The sequence below is a fragment of the Tetrao urogallus genome (genome assembly GCF_951394365.1).
Source record: "Tetrao urogallus genome assembly, chromosome: 8".
NCBI classification, from domain to species: Eukaryota; Metazoa; Chordata; class Aves; order Galliformes; family Phasianidae; genus Tetrao; species Tetrao urogallus.
Window position 1 is genome coordinate 8,752,814 of NC_136821.1, and position 24,724 is coordinate 8,777,537.

The following is a 24,724-nucleotide window of genomic DNA, read 5'->3' on the forward strand; positions in this document are numbered from 1 at the left end:
AATACGTTACCGTACACGGCACCGCAGCCGAGCGGTGGGCACGCGGAGCCGGGCAGTTTCACCTCCCCAGGACAGCGGCGCTGCTCCGCAGCCCGAAGCCCACGCGTTCCTTGGGGCGCGGGGTAACGCGGAGCCGGGCCGGGGAGGGAGAACCGCCTGTCAGCCGCAGGTGAAGCTCCTCAGGCTGCACCACCCCCAGGCGGAAGCGGCCTCGGATGGCCGTTCTGCAGCCCGGGCCAGCCGTGCCCCTTCTGCGCCCAGCGGCGACGCTGGGCGCCCGCCCGCCCGCCCGCCGCCCCGCACCCGGCTCGGCCCTCACCGGCCGCGGGCCGCTCGGCTCCCCGGGCCGCTCTCCTACCTGGTAGATGCCCATTACCTCTCCGGAGGAAAGGGGCCCGGGGCGGGGAACCGAGGGAACCGAAAGCGAAAGCGGGAGCCGGTCGGTCGGCACCATGGCGGTACCGCTGCTGGTGCGGCTCTGTCCCGCGCCCGACGGCGGAGAGAAGGCGATGCTGAAGCTGCAGAGCTACTTCCAGTCCCCCAAGCGCTCGGGGGGCGGCGAGTGCGAGGTGCGGGCCGGCCCCGAACCCGGCACCTACCGGGTGTACTTCCAGCACGAGCGAGGTACGGCCGGGCGGGGGGTGCGGCATGGCCGCCGAGAGGCACCATCTTGTGGGTGGGCGAAGGGTCCCCGCCGCCCCTCTCACGAGGCTTTATCGCACCTCCAACGCCCGCAGATAAGAAGAGAGTGGAGTCCCGCGCGGATCACGTCTTGGAGTTGGGGGGCAAAGTGTTGAAGGTCATCCTGCAGCCGTTGGAAGGGGCTCGGAGCAAAAGCCCCGCCGTGGTGCAGGCAGACCGCGGCCAAGCCCAGCACTTCTCCCCGCCGGGATCTGCGGAGCTGCGGGTGGCTCAGGGACACCGGAATGGAGCAGCAGAAGTGCTGACCAAAAAGGTACATCGGGGAGAGCCGTGCGGAGCAGCACCGCTGTGCCGTCGGTGTCCTGCACGGCCGGGAGGGAACGCCGAGTGCTTTATCGTGCTGCTCTCCATCACGGTTCAGTATGTCAGAGCACTGCTCACCCGTGGTGGCTTTGTCAACACTGCGGGGAGCGACTTCAGAGTGCTCTGCCACAACCCATCTGCACGTCAGCACAAATTGCGTTCCCTAGCATGGTTTTGGCATTGTCAGATTTGGCACAGCAAAGACTGCTCCCAGTGGTGAGACCTCTAAAACTATGGCAGAGTACCTCAGTCTTACAAAAAAACCTGCTCTCGCAGACAACAAATGGCCTTTCAGACCCTTTGAACTAAAAGTCATGCAGAAGAGATCGGCTGTGTCCTGGGGTAAGCCATAGAGCTGTGCTCTGCGCTGTGTGAGGCTGCTATGGCTCTGCCAAGTCAGATATCTGGCCCACAGAGCTTGTCCTGCTCTGCATAGTAGCACAGATGAAGCTTTTGGAGCGTGGCATGTAGAACATATCATAACTACTTACATATACATCATTTTTGTATACCTGACATAAAAGAAACACTATACAAGTTTGTCAGTACTAATGTGGCCCCATGCAAAGTTGCATTGAGCTTTTCCTTACTCAGAACTTAGAAGTACCAAGCTGAGAACCTTAGGAAACGTGTGTGTGTATATATATATATGTATATATATATTGATATCTTCTTGTCTCCTCTTCAGATTTTTCTTACAGTGTCCGCAGTGTTGAATACCAGTATGTTCACTGAACAGCAAAGGGAGAGAATTGCTATTATTTGTCCAAACTTAAGAAGAGAAGGAAATCCTGACGTTGATGGCTCTGAGAAACTGACAGGAGATTATACAGATATCGAAAAAGCTTATTGTTACTTTAAAGACGTCCTTGCAGGCAACGACCAACACTGTGATTTCCTGCATTCTGAAAGTAAGAAAGGTTTGGAAGATGAGAATGGTCTGAATACCGAAGAAATGAATACACTTACAGTTCCATCAGCTATCTATGAATATTTCTGTCATACATGCAAAGAACAGATTAAAGAAATGCATAAACGTTTTGGAGTGTGGGTAAAAAGTAAGGATTGTTACAATGGGAACACATCAATATCCTTCCTTTCTGATACAAGTCCCACGTCAATACGAAGAGCTATTGATTTTTTTACCAGCGCTTTTCAGAAGGTTGCCAAAGATGTGGCACAGGAAGACATTCCCATAGCAAACATTCACCAGTTAGATGAGACAATAATGAAATTAAATGCTAAATTTACTAATCTTCTCATCAAACAGAAAGATAATCAGTTGCTCCTCCGTGGTCCAAGAAATGAGATTTTAGCTGCCAAAATATTTCTAGCAGAGGAAAAGGGGAACAGCCAAGATGAAAAGGATACCAAAATACCTGAACTGACGGCCAACAGGAATAGAATTGAAGTTGATGCTTCTGTGTTTAAGCTGTTGGCACCTGTGTTGAGAAAAGAAATTGAAGACATTGAAGAAAGCTTTGATGTTGTAATAGAAAAGACAGACAGCTCAGGTGGCCAGAAGGTGCTCTTAGTATTTAAACCTAGGAACAAAACTTCTGATATGCTTTTACATTCTATTGAAAGTTTCATCAATGGATTTCAGAATGCCTTTGCAATGCTAAGAGAAAAACTCGTCAGCTGGAAGCTTTCAGAACAGCAGAAAAGGAAATTAAATATGCTTCTGGATGAAAAGAAGTTGGAAAGCCTGTATGTAAAGCTAAAGAAGAAGGAAGACAAATTAATTTTATATGGTTTACCAAACCATGTTCATGCTGCTGAAAAGCACATTATGTACCTTCTCAATGCTGAAGAGCCTTCAGAAACTAAAAAAAGGACACCACTGCCCTCTGATCTCAACAACCAAGAAGCTTCAGGAGTGTGGGAGAAATACGGTGCCAGGGAAAAGAGTAGTTATTCTTCCATGGAACAGGCTAAGGCAAAGACAGAAGACACCGATGATACGTGCCCTATTTGCATGGAGAAAATTAATGATAAAGAGATCCTGACAAAATGCAAACATGCGTTTTGCAAAAGTTGCATCAAAATGGCTTTGGAATACAAGCAAACTTGTCCTGTTTGTAATACTGTCTATGGAGTCATGCAAGGAGATCAACCAGAGGGAAGAATGCAGTATAAAAGGATTTCTACACCTCTCCCTGGCTATCCTGGTTGTGGTACTATTGAGATTGAATATGTTATGCAGAGCGGTATTCAAACTGTAAGTATATTTGAAGATTCATGAAATATACTTTTCCCCCCAGCAAAACCAGTGCTGAGTGCAAAATTCAGTGTTTTCCATCATATCTGAGCAGGAGAGACATTGCTGTCTTCCGTACAAGTCTGCAAGTATGTAGTTCTGTAATTTTGAGTGCAATGAAGTCATGTTGTAGGGATCGCACTGGTAGCCCTCCATTTTGTATGTGGCAGGAATGAGATACCTGTCTGAAAACTGTATATTCAGAATAACTGCACTGAAATTTATGGAGCAGTATCACGTAAGTCACGTTGTGTCCTGAATGCATCAAAGATGGAGATACAAAGTGCTATAAAAGCTGGGATTGCAATTGCCACACTTGCAGAGAATTTGTGATATACAAAGTGTTTTTTTTTTTTGTTTTTCTACAAAACAGCAGAACCATCCAAACCCAGGGAAACCTTATTATGGAATTATTCGGAAGGCATATTTGCCTGACAATGAGGAAGGGGTGAAAGTTCTGCAGCTCCTCAGAAGAGCCTTTAACCAAAAACTGATTTTCACAGTGGGGAATTCACGTACTACTGGTGCAGAAGATGTTATCACATGGAATGATATTCACCACAAAACCTCCATGTATGGTGGACCTGTGAAGTAAGTAGTCTTCTTGTTCAGTTATTATAGAACTTGTCAGTGGTAGCAGGAAGGCTTCCCTGTATGTTTTCTCCACTATACCTTTCAGATTGCCAATGGCCCTGCAAGCCACTAGCAAATCTTATCAGTTGTGGATTATTACTTACGCAGTGATTGTGGAAGTACTGTGGATCCAGACTTGAACCATTTTCATAGCCTTTATAATGCTTTGTCAATGATTTACAGCTCGCTTCTGTGACTAATTGGGGTGGGGGACCCACAGACCCACGCCCCAGGAGAAGGGGAAAGGGAAGAAGGGCAAAAGGTATGAAGATGGACCTGAAAACAAAACAGTGGCAACGAGCTAAGGGAAAAAACTAATTGACTGAATATGATAGCAGAATGCAAGATAACACAATAATACAATATAATTGGAATTGAGGTTAATAAATCAAAGAAAATGAGAGAGTGTCCAAAACCGAAGGCCTTACCGTAATGCTGAAGGCAAGGTGGCTAAGGGAGCACACACTGCAGAGAAGAGCAGTAGGAGACGTCCTGTGACTTGTGAGCAGTTTTACCTTTCCCTCTAAATGGAAAAAGGAACAGTGAAAGTCTTCTGGGAGATGTAGTTCTTTTCTTCTGAGAACCAAGTGCCCAGAAATACCAACAGTCGATGCAACTGGAGCATTAACTCTTTAACTCCCAGTGCTCTACGTGATGTTACAGTATGGAATACTGATAACAAAAAATCATAAAACCATGATGTGCTTCTGGTTTAGTTTAATTCTGTTGCTTATAAAAACAGGCACTGGAGCACAGCTATCTGTTGAACCTGGCGGTGGTGAGAAAGCACAGGAACAAATTATCTCTGGAAGGAAAACAGATATAACAGTCCTATGTCCCTCAAGCATGTGTCGGAAAGAGCCATTCCTTGATGGTACTTTCTGCCTTTAAGTCTTTCTCCATTTCCATGGAGAGAAATATTGACAGTGTATGATCTGGTGCTTTTTTTGTGCACAACAGTGAACACTTTGGTAAAATATTGGTTCATTTTGTAGTAACGCACAAACCTGCATGTCAAAACTGGGCATGTTTTAGTACTGAGAGCATAAATATGTCGCTTTCACATCTCAGGCTCCAGCCTGGAGATGAGAGGGAGGCTTGGAACAGTCTCTTCAGGGTTGTTACAGCCTCTCAGAGCCAGGTGTCTTCCTGCAAGACCTAAAGGTTTGTGCTTGGAGTTACGTTCTCCCTCCTGGGTGAGGATCATTAAAGAACAATAAGTATAAGTTTTGCTTTATCTCCCACTCTGCTCATTGCTCTCTTCTTATCACCTGCTTCATACACACGTTCGCTGATAAGCCATCTGAAAAGCAGAGGTGTCATTATGTTTGCCTTTTGAAGTCTCACACGGAAACCCCTTCTGTTAAACCTGTTCTTAAGAAAGTTGCATACCCAAATGCCCAGTCATTTGCTAGTGAGACAGCTGGCAGCGTAGAAAGTGAGGCTCCTAGGGTAAGCTTGGGCGGCCAAATTCAGCAGCTGTTTTGTTTTTAGTAAGCTTTTAGCTTTACTCTTTCTGTACCATTTATCTCACCTGTAACACGGAGTCTGTCTTCTCTATAGCGAGAAGCACATGCATAAAACTTGTGAATTATTTTAAGACATTCTGATGAGCAAGCTTTGTAGAACTGCCAAGTGCCCCACTGTACAGGTATCCCAAATTATTCTTTTCTTCTTCTAGTTTTGGTTACCCTGACCCTGATTATCTGAAGAGGGTTCGATCAGAACTGAAAGCAAGAGGAATTGAGTAAGGAAATGTACCAGCTGTCAACTCTGAAGTGTGATAACTCAACATGCAGCAGTTCTTTTACTGTTCTGGCACTACAAAGAGAGAAGTTGGTCTGTTCAACTGCTATACTTTAGTTACTTGTATTTCCCTGTGAGCTAAGAAAAGTTATCTTTTCTGGTCAAACTATGTTTGTTCCCTTTGTACGGCTTGCTTCTGTGAATGACGCTTCCCTATATGTACTTCCTCCCTTACAGAATTCGGGACCTGTGAGTCCAGCATCTGTACTTGCACTCATCAGACAGCAGATTGTGTGTTGTCTTCTCATTGTACCAGTGAATCTGATCTGCAGTTTTTCCCACAAGCCTTCAGCCTACGTGCTGGAGGAATTTTGTGTGATGCAGTATCAGCTGTACATGGCCAGCATCTTTTACTGCTTTTTCTTTCCAGGGTAGAAATGGCACTAGTGGTGTGGCACTGAGAATGGTGTGTGATAGACTTTTTGTTTGCTGCTGTGTTGTTAACTGTGTCCAAAAAATGCTGAATGTTCAGAGAGCCTCCTTGCAACAAAAGGAAAGTGACAGTGCTTATGGCCAGCTCTGGTAATGAACTCCTGACTCTGTGCCTCTTCTTGTATTTAGGCTTAAACATCGCTTTTTAAGTCAGCTTTGCGTGTAACAATACTATTCTTCCCATTGCTTCCAACAAATGGTTTAAATTCTGTAATAAAAATATAATGTCATTATTGTTGCTGTTTGAGTAGGCTGCCAGTTGCCTTTGTGCTGGTGGAAGACAGGTTTTACCTGAGTAGCCGTAGTTTTTAATGAATCTAACTATTTGTCTAGGCCATTGTGTGTAATAAATAAAATTACCACCTGCTCACTGTTGCATTCTTCAGTAGAATATATCCCTCCTCTTTTAGAGGCATTTTGTTATACATATATATTATTTAGGAGCTTCCTAGCAAACAAAGTGATTTGGACCATTCTGTCTGTGGCTGAGAGCCAGCAGAGGAGGAAGAGTTCTCCCAGAGGAAGTTGCCAAGCCTTTATAGAATCACAGAATCATTAAGGTTGGAAAAGATCTCTAAGATCATCCAGTCTGTTGCATGCATGTTAGAACAACAACGGGTGTTTGTGCTGTGCTTGTTGCTTCTGGTGTATTAATGTCAGTTGGGCTGTGTTAAGCCCACCGAACTGGGTGAAGAACATTCAGAAATGGAGCAGTTGGATATGGAACAGAGCCCCAAATGTTCTCCTCCGGGATGCATTTTAAACCTCTGGGAAAAGTTTGGAGGAGGTCTGCTTACGTGTAGAAAATTGAGTGTTGTAATCATTGGTGGACGGTGTATAGGCTTGAAGATGAGGAAAAACGGCCCACTCGTGGGTTGATTAATGATAACACAGTGTTGCAGTTGATGCTATTCTGTAGAAAGGAAGGGAAATGGGACGAGGTCCCCCACGTGGATTTATTCTTTGAATTAAGAAATCACATGAAGGCTCTCAAGGACTGTGGGTTACTTTCAAGAGACCCTTCAGCAGCAGTGTGGGAGAAGGAGCAGCCGAGGGCTCTGAGGAGACGCTGTTTTGCAGGTAGCGTTGGGGAAACGTGTAATAGACGGGCACCCGGCAAAGGGTTGGAATTGTTGCTGAGTCCATCCAGAGCAACTTCTGGGAAATGGAGGGGAGATGACCGCAGCCGAGAGGCCGAGGACGGGTCGAGGAAAAGCGCCATCGTGCGGGGAGGGGGAGGAACTGCGCCTCCAGCGAGGCCGAAATGCACTACCCCAAAAGCTGAGCGTCTGGACAGTGCTGAAACCATGCGGACGTTATACCAAGCAGTACAAGGTAAAGACAGAACTCCTCTGTCTTTTTCGATGGATTTATAACCGTAGCTAGAAAACATACCGATTTGGATCCAGAGGCAGAGAGGGGAGCTATGCAATTGGCATGAATTTTTATTGGTCATATTAAGTGAAAATTACATTAAATGGAGGGGGAGGACTATCCTAAATCAACTACTAGAAGCTGCCTGGAAGGTGTGTCACAACAGAGAGAAGGTGGAGAAGGCTAAGGAAAGGAAGGAGAAAGGAAGTTGTTAGTGGGGCCAGAGCACAGAGCACAGGTCACGGAAGGCGAGAAGGGATCAGTGTTTTAGGAGGCAGCCTGCACCCGGGACGAAGATGCCAGGTCCTCAATGTGTGTGTTTGGAATATGGATACTGGAAAATGGAGTGCCCAGAGCAGGCACTGCTAAGGCAGGGCACCCAAGGTCCTGAACATGTCCTCACCCTGCAGTTTAACTTGAGGACTCTGTGAGAATTGGTGGGGATCGAGGGTTTAGAAATAGCTCCGCTATTTGTGAGAACCAATTAGCAAAAGAATTGGAGGCCTGGCAGGAGAAACACGAGGGAGTGACCTTCTTGGAGTACTATATGGGATCTGCAATATTCCCTGTGGACCGCAGTTTAATGGTTAGGTAGAGAGGAATGATCAGAGTTTGAAAATGCACCTGAGACCCCTTGTCTTACTGTAAGGGCAAAGATGTCATTAGGAAGGGTTCTATCTTCTCATTGCAGGTTTGGACAACACACAGAGCTATGCAAATGGCCGGGATGGAATTGTGGATTCCTTACACAAGGGTAAAGAAGGCACCTAGCCCACAGAGGCAAGTGGAACAGCCTGCGCTGCTGAGGCTTACACGCAGATGAACACACTTTGCCCCTGAATGATGGGAATCGAGATTACCTTTCTTTAGTTTGTGATATTGTCCTTCATGTAATCGCTTGTTGGAGATCTGGACTGCGATTGTAAATATGATGTGTGACAGTGGTTCTAGCTGTACTAACCACAATGCTGAATGCCACTATCCATTAGCAGGGCTCCCTAATTGCTCCGATGGCTCTGGGAGTAAAGTGTGGGGAAACTCCGCTGACAGACGACGCTGGCGTTGTCTACCAGAAATGAGGTCCAAAAAAACCAAAATTTTCCTGGATGTCGGGATGTAACCCGCGGGATGGGCGGAGCAGGGCGGTTCTGCTTTCCCCGGCGGAGAAACGAAAGCGAAAGCGGCGCGGCGGAGGGGCAGCGCAGCCATGGCGGGGCCGCGGCCGGGCTCCTTCCCGCTGCTGGTGCGCGGGGATTGGGGCACCGCGGAGCCGCCGGCCGCGCTGCGCAAGAAGCTGCTGCTCTACTTCCAGAGCCCGAAGCGCTCGGGCGGCGGCGAGTGCGAACTGCGGGTGGGACCCGGGCAGCTGCTCGTCTGCTTCGCCCAACCCGACGGTGAGCCAGGATGGAAGGGGGGGGCTGTGGCCGCAGCGGTGCCGGCCGTGTGGCGGCAGCCCCCCACTGACGGGTGCGTGCTGTGTCCGCAGTGATGCGGCGGGTGCTGGACCGGCCGGCGCACGAACTCGAGTGGGGACCCCGCGGGAAGCTGTCGCTGCTCGTCACCGCGCCGCCGCAGGAGGGCGCCCGTTCCCCGCAGCAGCCGCCCGCTGAGCCCGAGGCGCCAGGTAAGCGGCGGGGCGGGGGGTCCCTCGGAGCTCGGTGCTGCGTGACGGACGCCTCTCGCTCGCCGCCCCCCTCCTTCCTGCCGGGGCTCCGCGAGCTCAGAGGGCGCTCCTACAGCCGTGTGGTTGGAAAAAAAGGCAAAATATTTCAGCCTGTGACTTTGCCTGCGTGAAAAGAAGCGAATTTCACGCCGCGCTAGCTCTGGAGTACGCGCACTGAGCTTTCTCTTCGTCACTTACGCAGCGGCTGAGAGTGCGCTGTTATCTGCAGCTGACGAGCCCGTGCCGTCTGTGCCCACCCTCGCTGAGCGCGATGCCGCCGCGGCCGCAGGATCGGGGCTGTCGCCGCAGCGCCCACCGCCTCAGGAAGCGCCTCCGGAGGGGCACGGTGAGTGTTAAGGATACCCATACAGGGACCTTCCCGGCTGCCGCCAGCAGCACCTCCTCCTAAAGAGCGTAAAGACTCTGTCCCACCTTGGTTTGTTCTTTAGGGGAGGCTGAGCTGCGTACATCACGGAGTTGCTTTCATTCTGATGCAAACTTTTGATGTAACTTTGCCTCATTTGTGTTTCTTCTTCCATATGAGGAAAATATCTCATGTCAAAATTTCCTGCCCTGGGTGGGAAGAAGGGGAGAGTGGCATTTTTCTTGTTTGTTTCTGCACGGAGCTAGGTGCCCAAGAAGCCTCGCAGTGGGAGCATCCATCAGCTGAGAAAACCGAGCTGGTTGTGAAGCCTGGTCAGATGGAGACTGCCCCAGAACCGTGGCAAATGGAAAGCTCTGAGGCATCCCTTCCTTCCCCCTTAATTGTGCTTGAAAACGTACAGGAAACCATAAGCAGTTTCATGTTAACCATGCTGGTGGAGAACATCAGTGACTTGTCGGAGGAAGATGGTGACTTCACTGTGGAAATGATACCTGAACTGCAGGCTGCTGTTGTTGCTTTTACTGGAAATGCTGGTAAGGAGGAATCTGGATTATGAGTAATTATGAGTTTTTCTTGCCTTGCTGCTTTTGTGTTCGTGGGAGAGAGTCCGAGTGGGAAGCAAACAATGTCTCCTCTCATGGGCTTAAGGAAAAGTCTCATATAGACTCTTATAGACCCAGCCCTCATTTCAAAGGATGCAATCAATGAGGTCTTTTATCTGTAAGGTATAAAGGCCAGTGAAAATAATGAATAGAATATGGGTGGGGCTGAAAGTCAGCTGTGTACAAGCCATTAGAGGATACGGTGGGTCATAGAACAGATCAGTGATAAAGGTTCTACTTGCCAAAGTGTGTTGTGTGTAATAAGTTTGCATGGATTCAAGAGAAAACTAAACTGGTTAGGACAGAACCTTGTAAACACCACATCAGGCCTGCAGAACCTACTGTACTAAAAATTGGTTGGAGGTATGGAGAGAATTAGGGAAGCAGTAGCATCTTAAAGCTGTTCCCCTGATGCCTCCTGTGGAATTAAACCACATACTCACCTGATGCTGCAACACCAACTAGTTGTGGAGCAACTGCATGCTCATTGTGATTTGTTATTGTGGATTTGTTTTCTTTTTCTGCTTTATTGGTGATCGATGATGCAGGCATCATCCAGGTGAGAGAGGGATTTGTCTGCTTCTGCTTCTCACCAGAGAGAAACTGAGAGGTGTCCTGGTTCCTGCCAAGACTTATGGGTGTTGTTATTTATATGGGCTTCAGTAAGTGGTACAGTGAGACTCAGAAAAGCTGTAAGCCAGCACCATGGCTGATGATGATGTGGAGGAAATAGATCTTTGTTTTCAGAAGAAACTGATTAAATTGACAGCAGGAAACTGATTGCATCTGTGACTGATGCTCTGCTTGAGCCCTTAGAAGAACACAGTGATTTGGGTTGAGGAGAGGTCAGGGTGGAAAGAAAGAAAACATTTTTCTGTGCAGGAAAAACTGAATGTCTCTCTAGAAGGTAGGATGTGATGAAAAGAAGTGATATGTGAGTCTAAATCAATTTTGTGGGAATGGCTGTAGTACTAGTAACACGTAGGAATGGAGTTGCTCTGAAATCTTGAAGTTGTCAAAGAATTAGTCAGTGGCATAACTAACCAAATAAGCTTTTCATCTTTGAAAAGCTCATAGAGTTTTCTGTTGTAGAAGATAGAAAGGATTTGCCTGTTTTCCTGGCCCTTTCCCAAATTTTTGCTGTAGACTTGAGAAAATATGTGGATCCTTTAAACACTTAGATACATGTTTGCCTGACCGACCTAGAAGTGGCTAGCCTGGTTTTTAGCATGATGATAACAGGGTGGGAAATAGCAAAAGCATAGAACGAATTTATCATAAAACTGAAAGAACCAATATTTAAACCCAACTTCCTTCTGACTGTGTATTAATGAATTTGAATTTCACTTTCTTTTGAAGAGATCAAGTGCTACTGAACAAAGTCTGAGAGAGCTTTTGGCTGTGGTAGATGTGCCTCAGTAATTGTGACCAACCATTTGGTGAATGATAGATAACAGAAACTATTATCTATTCACACGCTGGATGTGTGGCAAGATGTAGCTGTATGGGCACCACTGTGTTGACAAATGGCTTGTAATACAGTGACAGCCCATTTATATCATAGCAGAGAATGAGCTGCTGGTTCAATCTTGGTTGGTTTTTCCTTTGTTTCTCTTTCTAGCTACAGCGGACATTGTTAAGAAGCTAAATCGAAGCGAAAGAGCAAAGCAGCAAAACTTAAGTGCACGTCTCCTCGAGTTAACAAACTGTATTAGAGCTGAAAATATACCACCTAACACACCCAGTGACTATATATCCATCTACTTTGAGAACAAGAAGAATGGAGGTGCACAAGTGGTGGACGTTCTTCAACTGTGTGATGAAGGTGCAGCTATCATTACGTTCAAGAACCATCAAGGTAATGTGGAGGTGCTCAGCCCTTATTTCTTTGTGGTCCTTTCACTTAAAGACCCAAATGTGAGTTTTCTGAAGAGATGGCTGCTTTGCTCTGATGGACTAGCATAAAGAAGCTGTAACTTGATAAAACGGAGTAGTAGCCCAGGCAACTGAGTTAGGCAGTTTGAGTAGAGTACAACAGGGATGGGGACAGAGGCAGTGCTGTGCTGTACACATTTTATCCTGGAGGTAGGCAGTGTTAGTTCTTAGCTGCCTCTTCCTAATTTAGCTTTTGGCATTTGAAACTAGTAACTCTTCAGTAATTTGGAGTTACTGCTGTCTGAAAAGGGAGGAGGATTCACGTAAAACTCTTCTTGCATGTGAACATTATAGTAAGCAAATGTTTTTAAAGATCTTTGGGTTTACATGTTGGCAATAATAATGCTTTGTTTGTTTTAGATGTAAACAATGTCTTGTCAAAGCAGCACTCGCTCAGCAAAAGACCGATATCTGTCTATCCTTACTATGTCTCGCTGGGAACAGCTCTATATGGAAAAGAAGGGCCACAAATAAAGAAACCGGATCCAGTTACAGTGCCGCTGGACCCCTATATCTGGCAGTTCTTACGGAGAAAAAATACCCTCATCGAAGCGATATGTTCTGAGATGGCAAATTGTCATTGTGAGATAGAATGGCCTAAAGGCAACTGTGCAGAGCCAAAAGTTACTCTGCATCCTTCAGCTGCTTTGTCTGAGAGGAAGAGATCAGTAGCTCAGTTGATCAGGACATGGAATGCGGTGGCTTCCACAACATTTTCATACAGCATATCAAAGTACAAAGTAGAGAAGCTTAAAGTAAGCGCAGAGGTGTGGGAAGTCATTAGAACCAGCATTAACCACGATGAACTTTTGATGATCTCACATCTTTCGAAGGATTTACTCGTTGTAATAGGCCACAAAGACATTCTGAAGAATGTTGTCCGAGAACTGAAATTGCAGATAGAAAAAGTCACCAGAGAAATTGAAAGAGAAAAGCAAACAACTGAAGAAATAGTGATTCTGAGTCCAGGGGATTTTGCAATTTTGCAGAACATTGGTCTTGAAGAAAGGATTTGCGTGGAATTCCCAACTCTGCAGCTAACTTACGATCATTTGCAGAAGATAATTAACCTATATGGACTGCGTGAGGAAGTTTATAAAGTGAAAGGGGAGATATTGGTTAATATGCAAAAAATGGCAAAAAAAAACGTTACTCTCCACCCTTTTGTTTTCCAGTTTTTACAGCGTATTGATAACGAAACCCTGTCACAGAGCCTGTTTTTGTCAAAACACATCAGTGCCTTTTATGAGCTTGGCCCAGATGCTGTCCTTCTGAAAGGAAATGATGACGAAACTCTCCTAAAAGCAGAAGAAGAGCTAAAGAAGGAACTGGACTACAAAAGCATTACTTTAGAAGATGAGTCCATCCTCCAGAAGGAGGAATGGACAGCGCTCACTGAGGAGAACTGCTGTAATGCAGCCGTAACAGTCACTCAGAAAGAGGGTGAGATCATTGTTGCTGGTTTTTCTCAAGCAGTAGCGAAAGCCTTTGAAGAGCTTTTTAACTTTGTAGATGAGAACACACAAGTACAAAAAGTCATCGGAGGAAAGCCCATCGTAGTCCTAATGTACATCGAGAAAGAGAGGGCCTCTGTCTTGGATGACTTAAAGAATAAAGGTGTGAAAATTGACTTCAGTAAAGTTATATCCTTGAGCGGACCGAGAAGAGAGGTGCTGAAAGGAACTACTCTGATTGAGCAAATGCTGTCCGGGCTGCATTACAAGCGTGTGGTAATTAATGAGCCAGGAGCCAGGTCGTATTTCAAAGAAAGAGAACGCTTTTTTGCTGCCAGTGTAAAACATGAGTGTAACTGTCTAATCAGACTGGAAGAGCAGCCAGAAGAGTATCTGGAAGAACAACAAGCACACACTCATGTAGGCAAGCGCTATACACAGATGACCGTGCAGGGAGTTCTAATAGAGGTTTATAAAGCCAACTTGTGCACTCATCACGTTGATGTTGTGGTGAACGCATCAAATGAAGACTTGAAACACATTGGTGGCCTCGCTTGGGCACTGCTCCAAGCAGCTGGTCCAGAGCTGCAGGCTGAGTGCGATGAGGTGGTGAGGAAGAACGGGCGTCTGCAGGCCGGGTGTGCGGTGATCACGGGAGCGGGGAAGCTCCCCTGCAAACAAGTCATCCATGCTGTTGGGCCCCGGTGGAAGGAGCAGGATGCAGGAAAGTGTATGCACTTGTTAAAAAAGACCATTAAAATGAGCCTGCAGCTGGCTGAAACGTATAATCATCGCTCCATAGCTTTCCCTTCTGTAAGCGGAGGGATTTTTGGCTTCCCGCTGCACAAGTGTGTAAATGCAATTGTGTCAGCCATCAAGAAAACCCTGGAAGAATTCAACGGAAAAAGCAACTTGAAGGAGATTCATCTTGTGGATATCATAGAGGATAATGTTCAGGCTTTCATCAAGGCACTGAAAGAAGTGTTTTCAGATGATGTACCTCTTAACGACCCCGTGCAATCTCTTAACACTCAGACCAACATTGTTCGTCAGCCTAGCAAAAGGACAGCTTCTCAAAGTGGCATGAACTTTGCATTGGTAACAACTGAGGAAGGCCTTGACATCATGCTGAAAAAAGGAAGCATTGAAGATGTCACAGTAAGTGTTTTGAGTGGCTGTTTGTCCGGGCTGATGTGAAGCACATTTTTTTAAATATGTAAAGGGGAAAAAATGAAACAAAACTTTAAAAAGAAAGTACAGCAAACAGAATCCCTGTGTCCATCATCTGGATGTCCTGATTGCAAGAATGCAGCCAAAATATGGTGCTTGTGCAGAGACTAAAGCAGGCGCCCAGTGCCACTTAAGGAGTGTCCTGCCACAGGAGAGCAGCTTGGCTGCTCTTGGACCCACCGTGTCCCATAGCAGCACAGCTGATCCATGCCTGTATTGCTGAGTCCTCGGCCCAAAGCTGCCCGGCTCACCCTGTGCCTGTAGGGTACTGACCTGGGGAATGGGGAATGCAGAATTTTTAACTTTTTGTTCTGTCAGGTTGAAATTTATTCCTCTGTTAACGCAGCTTCTGTACTGCTTCAAGCAGGCTCATGGTGCCAGAGCTAAGCATATGTCTTCTCTATTTTGTTCCAAAGCCTTGTTAACTCCAATTGCTGCCCTAGAACTTTACTTGCAAATCAGCAGATAGGCTCTACTTGATGAATTGATGCAAACCTTTAAAATCTTTACTTAAAGCTGGAGTTCTTGCTTGTGTGTTTTTCAGACAGATGGTGTCGTCATCAGTGTTGGTGGAGATCTACAGCTTGACAAAGGACAACTTGCCAAAGCCTTGCTAAGCAAGGCAGGACCAAGGCTTCAGGCAGACCTACATGACGAAGGCCTGGGAAAATCACATGGTGAAGGATCTGTGTTCACAACAAAAGGCTACAGTCTGAGTTGCAGTTATGTGTTTCATGCTGTTGCACCTAGTTGGTCAGACGGAAGTGAATCTGCAGTGAAGGTACAAGAGTTTTTATTTACTTAAACTCTTAATTTGAATGGGCTTTATAGAAAATTTAATGCAACTTCTTTGAAATGAGAGAGGCTATCCTGGGATATGAGTGAGTTTGGGCTATTTATTTAGCTGTGTTGCTCGCACCTTGTTGACTATCATGTTTTTCTGATGTGCATAATTCCATGCTAAGTGACAGTACTTTCCCTTTTAGCTAAATTGCACGTTCCAGAAAAACTAACTTTCAGTAATGGAAAAAATAATTGTGCTTTACAGATCTTGGGCCGGATCGTCACAAAATGCCTGCAATCTGCTGAGGAACTATCTTTGAAGTCCATTACTTTCCCAGCAATTGGAACAGGGATCTTAGGTTTCCCAGGTTCTGTTGTTGCTAAACTGCTGTTTGACACGGTGTATGAGTTCAGTAATAAAAAGAAAACCAATTCTCTTCGGGAAGTTCACTTTCTGTTGCATCCAAAAGATGTAAATAATCTTCAGGTGAGTTACCATGCTTTTCTCTCTTAATTACATGCTATTCTTTTTGGACCTATCTCGTGGTATGTGGCCATGTGTTGTTCTCCGGAGAATCTGCAGGCTGCTTGTTGTCATATAAAGCATAGAGCAGTTTGCTGACAATCTCTTTTGCACGCAGCTTGTCCTGTACAGCCCTGCTTGCTTTCTGTCCTTTTCTATTCCTGGTAATAATGCAGATGAAAGTGTAATTACTCTTTCTATCTTATGAACTTGCTTGATTCTTCAATACGTAGGGCTCACCTGCAGACAGACCTGCTGCAACTTCTGCATAGATGTCTTCACTCTTGGGAAAGGAATACTTTCCACGGGTTTAGATCAAGTCTAAGAAGAATAATGATGTTAAGATTGCATGCTGGTAAAATTCTCCAGTGGAAAACAAATCAGTATTCTGCATCCCACTTTTTTTCAGTGTCACATTAGAACAGGTTTCTCTGCTTTTACTCAAGTTACTACAAGGGTTGACTGTAGTTTCCTTTTCTAGGCATTTTCAAATGAATTTGAGAGACGGTGTGGCAATGATGTAGATGAGGCTAGCGAAGGCACAGGTAAGTTTATTATTATTATTAGCTTTTAAATTTTCCAGGTGGCGTATTCATGATAGATACTTAGATAAGTGATGAACGTGCTATTCCCAAAGTCCACGTGCATGTTGTAAAGGCAATATGTAGTATTTTCAGGATGAGCGTAACGTCTGAAACGATGCTGGCGATGCTAAGGAAAAAACATGCTTGTGATTCATTATCTGGATGTAGTGTCCACACAGTAAGGATAGCAGAAGGCACAAGTGAGGTTCTTTTCTTTTCCTGCTGCAGTCTTCCCTTTTCTTCTGGAAAGAACTAGTCAGTTCCCGGTTATGTGTCTTAACGGGGCCTCTTTGGAATGCTCTCAAAGCTACAGTCAGATCAACAGCAAAACCAACCTGAAATGTCTTCAGTGCTGTCCAGTCTAATGGGGCTGCAGAGCGTAGAAAATGAGTATTTGTTGAAAACTCGATTCAGTTTTCAGAAATAATGCATAGACTAAAAGTTGCTATCATGTGTTAGAGAACCTGCCCAAAAACTCCCTTTGAGACAGGAACAAAGGAGTGAGATTTCTATAGCAGGAATGTGGTAAAACAAGTTTGATTTTTTCCTACTATTTCAGTGTAAATAGCGATGATGGGAGTAAGTGAATGTTGGTCTGAGACTCCCATGAGAAGGAATGATTTTCAGTTACTGATGTGGGCAGTGTTCTCACAGGTGGAGTCCAGAGATGAACTGTGGTCTCTGCAGGCACTGTACCCATGAATGCTCCTCTGCTCAGTGTCTGTATTTCTGTCCTGCAGCTTTCTTTGGTCCCATTTTAAACCCAGCACAGGATGTATATGAAATGACAATTGGCTCCATCAAGTTCCAGGTGGCTGCTGGTGATATTACCAAGGAAACTGGAGATGTCATTGTAAACATATCAAACAAATCTTTCAACCTCAAAACAGGTATTTCTGTTGGTATTATGTGTGGATATAGTGCATGTGGTTGGGAGGACTAGACAAGGTAAGTGGGAAGCTTTCTTGTTATTCTGAGCTACTGGATAATGTGTTTTAAGACTTGCAGAAAAGTGAAATTAATAACTTGAGTTTTTCAATAGAATCTTTTCACAGAACATCTCTTAGATTAAAAAAGATGAACCTTATTGTGGTTTTTACCTCAGTGAAGCTTTTTAGGTTTCTCAAGATGTCTTTTTTTTTACTTGAAAAGCATAAGCCTGAAATTTAAACAGTACTATCTAATTATAATCTGTGCTTTTTCCAAAAATGAGAGAGTATGGAGTATCTGATTCTGCCTTAGGCAGGAATTAACAGTAGTAACTGTGGAATCATATTCTTCTTCTCATTTAAGGTGTCTCTAAAGCAATTTTGGAAGGTGCTGGGAAAGAGGTTGAAAATGAATGTGCTGAACTAGGTACGGTGCAACTTTTCTGTCCTTTCTGAAGGCTCGCTTGCATGACGGGGAGTTGGTTGGAATTCTTTCTCAGTGCCTGCTGTACACCTATCTGTCTTATGCACTGTGTTACATCACCTGTCTTTAATCAGTTAATGTGATATATGTAAAACATCTAGCAAGGAAGGGAAGAGGTATTTTCAAGTCAAAAGAGCATCTAAACCTTGGTAAAGGACAAGATCTCCCTATGATTGCATCCTCTAATTCCAATAAAGCTTTTAAGCGATGTAGACAAGTCCACAGAGAAGACAGGTGTGAGTTGGGGATGATGTTAGCGGAACTCTTAGTAGAGAAGCTATGTTTCATTGGGAGTAACTCTGTGCCTGCAACTTCTTTTCTTATCCCTGAGTGAAAAAATGTTTGCCATTGTCTTCAACAGCAACCCACTACTGTTCCCTCTGCATGAATAAGAGGGAAAATCTTTGCATCTGGGTTCCTGCCTTAAAAGAGGCGTTTGTGGATGAAATTGAGCTAGTGAACAGCAAGTACAATGAATGGGATGTAAGGATGGAAAAGTATTTGGCTTAAAACCTGTTTGCAAGCTTCCCTTATTTTGATAACAGAACTGAGAAAGTGTCTGGTGTGGAGGTCAACTCACAAGACCAACAAAAGGAAAGAATTACATGGAGGAGATGAGCAGTCTCGTGTAAAGACTGACTGTAGTACTTAGTCTGCATGAAGTTTTCTACAGCTGCAGAGCAAACTTGGAAAAGGAAGGCACACAAAACTTTATTTAGCAAACAAGGCAAATAATTCATAATCATAAAATGAATCCCAGAAAGTAAAAATAAAGAGAAGGGGTATTTATCAGCATGGGGAAAGAGACTTGGAGCTCATCCTGGGATGTTCTTGTCATCGTTTCTTATCTCCTAATGACAATTACTACATATATATGTTGTAAAGAATTGTTGATTGTTTATTTACTCCTGCTTACGTTTCAGCCTTGAAGCCTAATGATGGCTATATAACCACCAAAGCAGGAAGCTTGCCGTGCAAAAAAATAATCCATTTTGTTGCTCAAGATGATGTTAAAGTGCCAGTCTCCAAAGTGCTTCGGGAATGCGAATTACAGCAGTGCACCTCTGTTACCTTCCCAGCGATTGGAACAGGTTTGTCTCTTCTTTTTGAAGTGCTTCAGTGCATGCAATTCTGCAGATCTCAGAGCTGAAACAATTAGCTTGTCCGGAAGGGTAGTTCTTTAATAAGAATATATTCAGAAACTGCAAACTTCAAAACCGTCACTGGAAACTTATGAAGAGACTGGAAAACTTCATCTTTGCAGTTAGATAGTAGGTAATGAGTGTTCTAAAGCTACTCTTTCTTGATAACAGGGATTCAAATTTATTTATAATATATGCATACGTTTATGGAGAACCAGAAGTATTTGTACTACAGCATGGTATGTGAAGCAACTCATTGGTTAAACCCAGGGAGCTAATTCTCTGTCGGTGAAGTCAGTAGATGATGGAATTCTGTCTAGCAGACACACAAGTGGGTGTGACATGGATGGAATGTGAGCACGTCAGAAATGTCAGATTAGCCATTTTTGCTTCCATTTTTTTCATTAGAGCAGCAAAATTCCTTACAGTAAGAGAACTCAGATTTAGAGTTTCAACATGAAGAAACCTCTTGTGTGAATAAAACTAGAGCTGTTCTAGGAGTAAAGAGTTCCCTGAGAGCCAGTCCTGTGGCTTGTCAGTAGGTATAGGTACCCAGGCCATATTATCAACATCATTACCTTATCAGTTGCTGTGTCAGCAAAAGTAAGCTTCCATTTCCAAATTGACAACCTGAAGTTAGTTGCATCACTTGTGACCCATGTGACTACGGGAATAATCGTAACTATTCTGTTAAAGATGTTATAATCCTTTTCAAGGCTAACAATTTGTAACTTGTTCCAGGTCAGGCAGGCCGTTTTCCAGATGCAGTAGCTGATGAGATGATGGATGCAATAATTGACTTTGCAAGGAGCAACTCTACTCCATCTGTGAAAACTATTAAAATTGTCATTTTTCAGTCATATCTGCTGAATGTGTTCCATACAAGCATGAAAAAAAGACAAAATCCTGGTAAAACAAAATCAAAATCATTTCTTTCCAGGATGGCATGTAAGTAGACATCACTTTTAAATAGGGGCAGTAAACCAATCCGTTTTATGTTATACGTTCCCAGCTAGTGCTACTTACAGCATTTGTGTCTCTCGTTGTAGCATTCCTGATCCCTGAGAAGCATCCTCCAAAGGAAAAACGCAAAGCAGTTTTGGAAAATAAAGTTGATCAGGCTGTTGTTCAGATTTGCGGTGAAAACGAGAAACAAGTGGAAGAAGCAGAAACCTTGCTGAAAAGTACAATTCTGAAGGAACAGTTTCAAAGAGAAATCAAGGATGACTCCATCTTGGATTTTGATGAGGCAGAGAATGAGGAACTGCGTGACCTACAGAAGAGATTAAATATTGCTCTGTTCTTGGGAGACAACTTCATTCGAATTACAGGATTTAGCAAAGATGTCTGGTTTGCTTACTCAAGTATCCAAGATATGATCCACAGGGTTAAAACTGCTAAATATGAAGCGATCAAGGCAGAACTTTATCAAAACCTAATTGAGTGGAAATATTTGGAAAAAGATTCCTACGTGTCCTTTGACAGTATGACAAATATGTGCTTGGAAAGTGCTTTTATAAGAAAGCAGAAAGATGTTTCAGTCGTCATTAACAAGAAAAAGTACATGGTGAATATAGAAAGTAGATATGCTACAGATGAGGAAGGAAAACGTATAACACTCACACGTACTGATAAATCTGCAGGTTAGTAAAAGCATCTTGATGAGTTGGGTTGATATTCACACACAAAGCTAGGTTGCATCTAGCTGAGTCAGAGTAAGAAATAGGAAGAATATGTAGAATATTGTGAGATACTTTTTGTCCATTTCTGGAGAAGGTGTTAGAGTGGGAAATTTGAAACTGTTGGAAATATAGATAACGCATTCAGAGGTTCTTAACAGGCTTACTAGCAATGATTAGACATGCCTGTAGCACTTGTCCTTCTAAATCATTTGTATTCTCAAGATGGGCCCTCTTCTATTTATTTCAGTGATTTTCATCACAAAGAGCTATTTTTCTCCTGTCCTTACAGGACTCTTCCTGGTGGATTACTTTTCTTCACCCTGCTGTCATCCAGTTTTACAGGGGCTCATGTTATATCTTAACGGGATCAATTTATTTTCCATTTAACACTTGGAAACAGAAGTCAAGTGCCTCACATATTCTGTCAGATGTTTGTTTATTTTTGCTTTATTACCGAAAAAGATGTTGCTTTTGAGAAGATGATACCCTCTTGATTTGACGGAACCTAACATGCTAGATGTGCTCACTGAATGGGTCACCCATTGTTAGTGTTCAACAACAGAGCTGAATATGAAATAAGAGGAAGGAACACCTCTGCTTTTCATGCAAAGAGTACATTATTGGAGCTCCAAACCTCGTCTTCCTTTTTCAGATGCTTTGCTCCTAGTTGTTTAGAATTAAGTGCCTGTTCCCTCCCCAGTGTGGGCAGAAGACAAATAAAGACATTGCTCCTTCTTTTAACGGTGAAGGAGAACAGATTTGTCTAGGAGCTACCCCTTTCCAAGACATCAGTTGTCAGTGCGATGACATCATAAAAGAAGGCATCTTACTCTTCTGGGTTTTGTTTGGATCATTGGTGGGTTTTGTTTCTTTGTTTTTAAAAGACAGACTCGTGGCTGACAGTAAGTGAACAGGCAATAACGATAAGCTATAATAAGTATAGGCTTTTCAGAGGAGTTTGCAGCGGGGCATATTTCATTTTGAGCAGTGGATTTGGGTAAATTATTGGTTTGCTTCTTCTGCAGATCAGGAATCAACAGCACTCCCTGAAAAATGGGACGATATGCAAAATCAGCAGCTCAAAATAGTGAAATTGAAACCAGATACAAAAGACTACAAAGAAGTGGAGGAAAGGTTTCTGAAGACCACTCCGTCACTAAATCTAAAAATTGAAAAGGTAAAAGCATGTAATCATTTCTAAGCATAAATACAGCTAATGAGTAATGATGGTAAACAGTGGAAAAAAATAAATTCAGTTGGAATTTGTTGGACAAGTCTTTACAGCAAAAGAAAGGGACACAGTTTTTATCTGCTTTCCTAATTGACTTAAAGTGTGTGTGTGTGTGTGTGTGTGTGTGTGTGTGTGTGTGTGTGTATGTGTGTGTGTATTTAAGCAACTATCTGAGAAGATTGAACAAAACCATCAATAACCACACAGTTGTTCAGTGCCTGTGATCCTTATGACCTTCAAACCTGGTGTAAAATATCTCTGCTCCCAATAGGAAACTACTTATGAAATCAAGTTTTATGATGCTGAGAAAATGCAGAATATGGCAATTTTCGTTAAAGTGCCTATATGTATTGTCTCTGTTCATGTAGCTACTACACATTCTTTTCTTCTGCTTATTCATAGAATGGCTTTGGTTACAAAGGGCATGTAAGACCATTTAGTTCCAACCCCTCTGCAGTGGGAAAGGCCACAGAATCAGATACTGGATCAGATAGCAAAACACAGCAAGTGGAGAGGATTCACTATCCAGAAACAAATGTAGAGCAACTTGCCAGTGAAGGTTGTGAAGGTAGTGAAGACTACTGATGTCTTCATGAATATTTGTTGTTTCAGCACTATGTACTGCTCACTTCTGGCAGTGTAGAAGCGTATAAAAGATTGCTTGCTAACATGTCACTCCTCAATGGGGTAGCTCTGATTTGAGCTGGTTTGGTTACATGAACCCAGTTTTGATGTCATCTAGTTCCCCAATAAATTTTTCAGGCTCAAGCTGTGAGTTTCAAGCATTATCTATTCCTGGAGTGACAGGGGACTCAGTGCATCTGTGTGTAAGCATCTCTTCTATAGAGCAGCCAACTGCTCAACAGTCAAGTTGCATGAGAATTTATTTAGGATGTTCCCCCAAAGAGCAGGAGATTAGTGACAGCACTGTCATCTGATTAACTGATTTAAAGGAGCATTGGTTTGATGTTGCAGTTGAGGTATTTGGTACAAGTCTTCAGCAGTTACTTCTGATGCCCCTGGTGAGCGTGCTCTTTTCTTCAGTAGAGCAGAACACTTTTTCCTTTAAGCCATGTGTGCTCAGCAGGTGGTTGATTTGTGTATGATCTAGAAGCCTGCAAGACTATCTCATGTAGTTTCCTATGGATTGTTTCTGTTGCATTCTGGGTTGGATTCTGCTGCTTGCCACGCTGAAGCCTGGAGCCACGTGCCCATCATATTTTATAATCTAGTATCCATGTGTTGTAGCTGGGAGGAGAATCTTGGAGCACTGGGTGATCGATACACTGATGTTTTTCATAACAAGAAGAAATGAATGTCTTCTTTTCAAACTTTGCAGATCGAAAGAGTACAGAACCCATCTTTGTGGAAAGTCTACCAAATAAAAAAGTGTCAAATGGATGCCAAAAATGGCAACAACAATAATGAGAAGTTTCTGTTCCATGGGACAAGTGCAGAGTCATTAACTTTCATTAACAGCTATGGATTTAACCGCAGCTATGCTGGAACGCACGGTAGTGTGAATTTCAGAACTACTTGTTTTCCTGGATGGGGCTAGGAATCATTTGCTACACTACCTGTGTAGTGCTGACATGTATGCAAAACTGTTTAACTTGTTAAATCTCTCTGTTGCAAATAAAAAACAAAATTGCCACCTCCAGAGCTTGTGAATATCTGGAGAGCAGTTGCTATTAATTAATTTTTTTGTTTGTTTTTGGTCTACAGCTGCACAGTACGGAAATGGAACTTACTTTGCTGTTAATGCCAGCTATTCTGCTAATGACACCTACTCAAAACCAGATGCCAATGGGAAGAAGCACATGTACCTGGCTCGAGTCCTTGTTGGACAGTATTCCCAGGGGACACAAGGAGCAATTACTCCAGCAGTAAAGAGTGTTGGCAACAGTGTGGATCTGTTTGACAGTTCAACTGATAATGTGAACAATCCATCCATGTTTATTGTATTTAATGATATTCAAGCTTACCCGGAGTACCTTATCACTTTCACTAGATGAGCATTTTGATTGCAGCCATGATTGCATGTCTCTTAGCTTTTATGTTATAAATCAGTCCTACAGATCAACCAAATATGCAGTGAGAACTATTTATAGTTTTATCAAATTAATTTCTAAAGGCCTGTTTATGTTCAAGCAGCCTCTGGTTCCTTTTGATGTCATGAGCATAGACTAATGTTTTTCCTCTCAGAGTAGTAGCTGAATGCATTTAAGACAAGTTTAATCTGGCATGTGGTCTAACAGCAGTTTCCAGGAGATGTCCCACACCTCCCCTGTTGTGATCCTCCATGCTGTGTTCTGGCCATCCTAGCTGCAGCAGTGCTGGTGGGGGAGAGTGAGAGACTGAGCGCTTGGTCTCACGTTTCTGAAAGAGTGAGGAGCTGTCGTCAATTATGATGCAGACTGTCATTCACAGTTCTCAATAAATGAACTATCTGTACTTAATGGCCTGTGTTTGTCTGACATGATCTCCGGGTCAATTACTGAGTGCTTGGAGACTGACATCTCTAATGTGGATTTACTTGCTTTTAATACAGTAGCCCTCCCAGGCAGGTCAGTAAGAGGTTCTGTCA

General features: G+C 43.9%; 2 protein-coding genes across 2 annotated transcripts; both read left to right on the forward strand.

Moving 5' to 3' along the window:
* Positions 1-64: 64 nt before the first annotated feature.
* On the forward strand, positions 65-5,649 carry DTX3L (deltex E3 ubiquitin ligase 3L; the record flags this gene model as incomplete). Its single annotated transcript, XM_079538759.1, has 5 exons — positions 65-624; positions 738-955; positions 1,694-3,226; positions 3,639-3,856; positions 5,580-5,649. Exons 1-5 carry the CDS (start codon positions 366-368, stop codon positions 5,647-5,649), a joined length of 2,298 nt encoding a protein of 765 aa, XP_079394885.1. The 5' UTR covers positions 65-365.
* Positions 5,650-8,717: 3,068 nt separating this feature from the next.
* Positions 8,718-24,221, forward strand: LOC306949354 (protein mono-ADP-ribosyltransferase PARP14-like; the record flags this gene model as incomplete). Its single annotated transcript, XM_079539218.1, has 17 exons — positions 8,718-8,904; positions 8,997-9,134; positions 9,376-9,519; positions 9,804-10,091; positions 11,782-12,018; positions 12,456-14,707; positions 15,324-15,560; positions 15,828-16,049; positions 16,567-16,630; positions 17,410-17,559; positions 17,963-18,025; positions 19,006-19,173; positions 19,966-20,172; positions 20,274-20,867; positions 21,932-22,083; positions 23,477-23,651; positions 23,863-24,221. 17 exons carry the CDS (start codon positions 8,718-8,720, stop codon positions 24,150-24,152), a joined length of 5,568 nt encoding a protein of 1,855 aa, XP_079395344.1. The 3' UTR covers positions 24,153-24,221.
* Between the last annotated feature and the right edge of the window lie 503 nt (positions 24,222-24,724).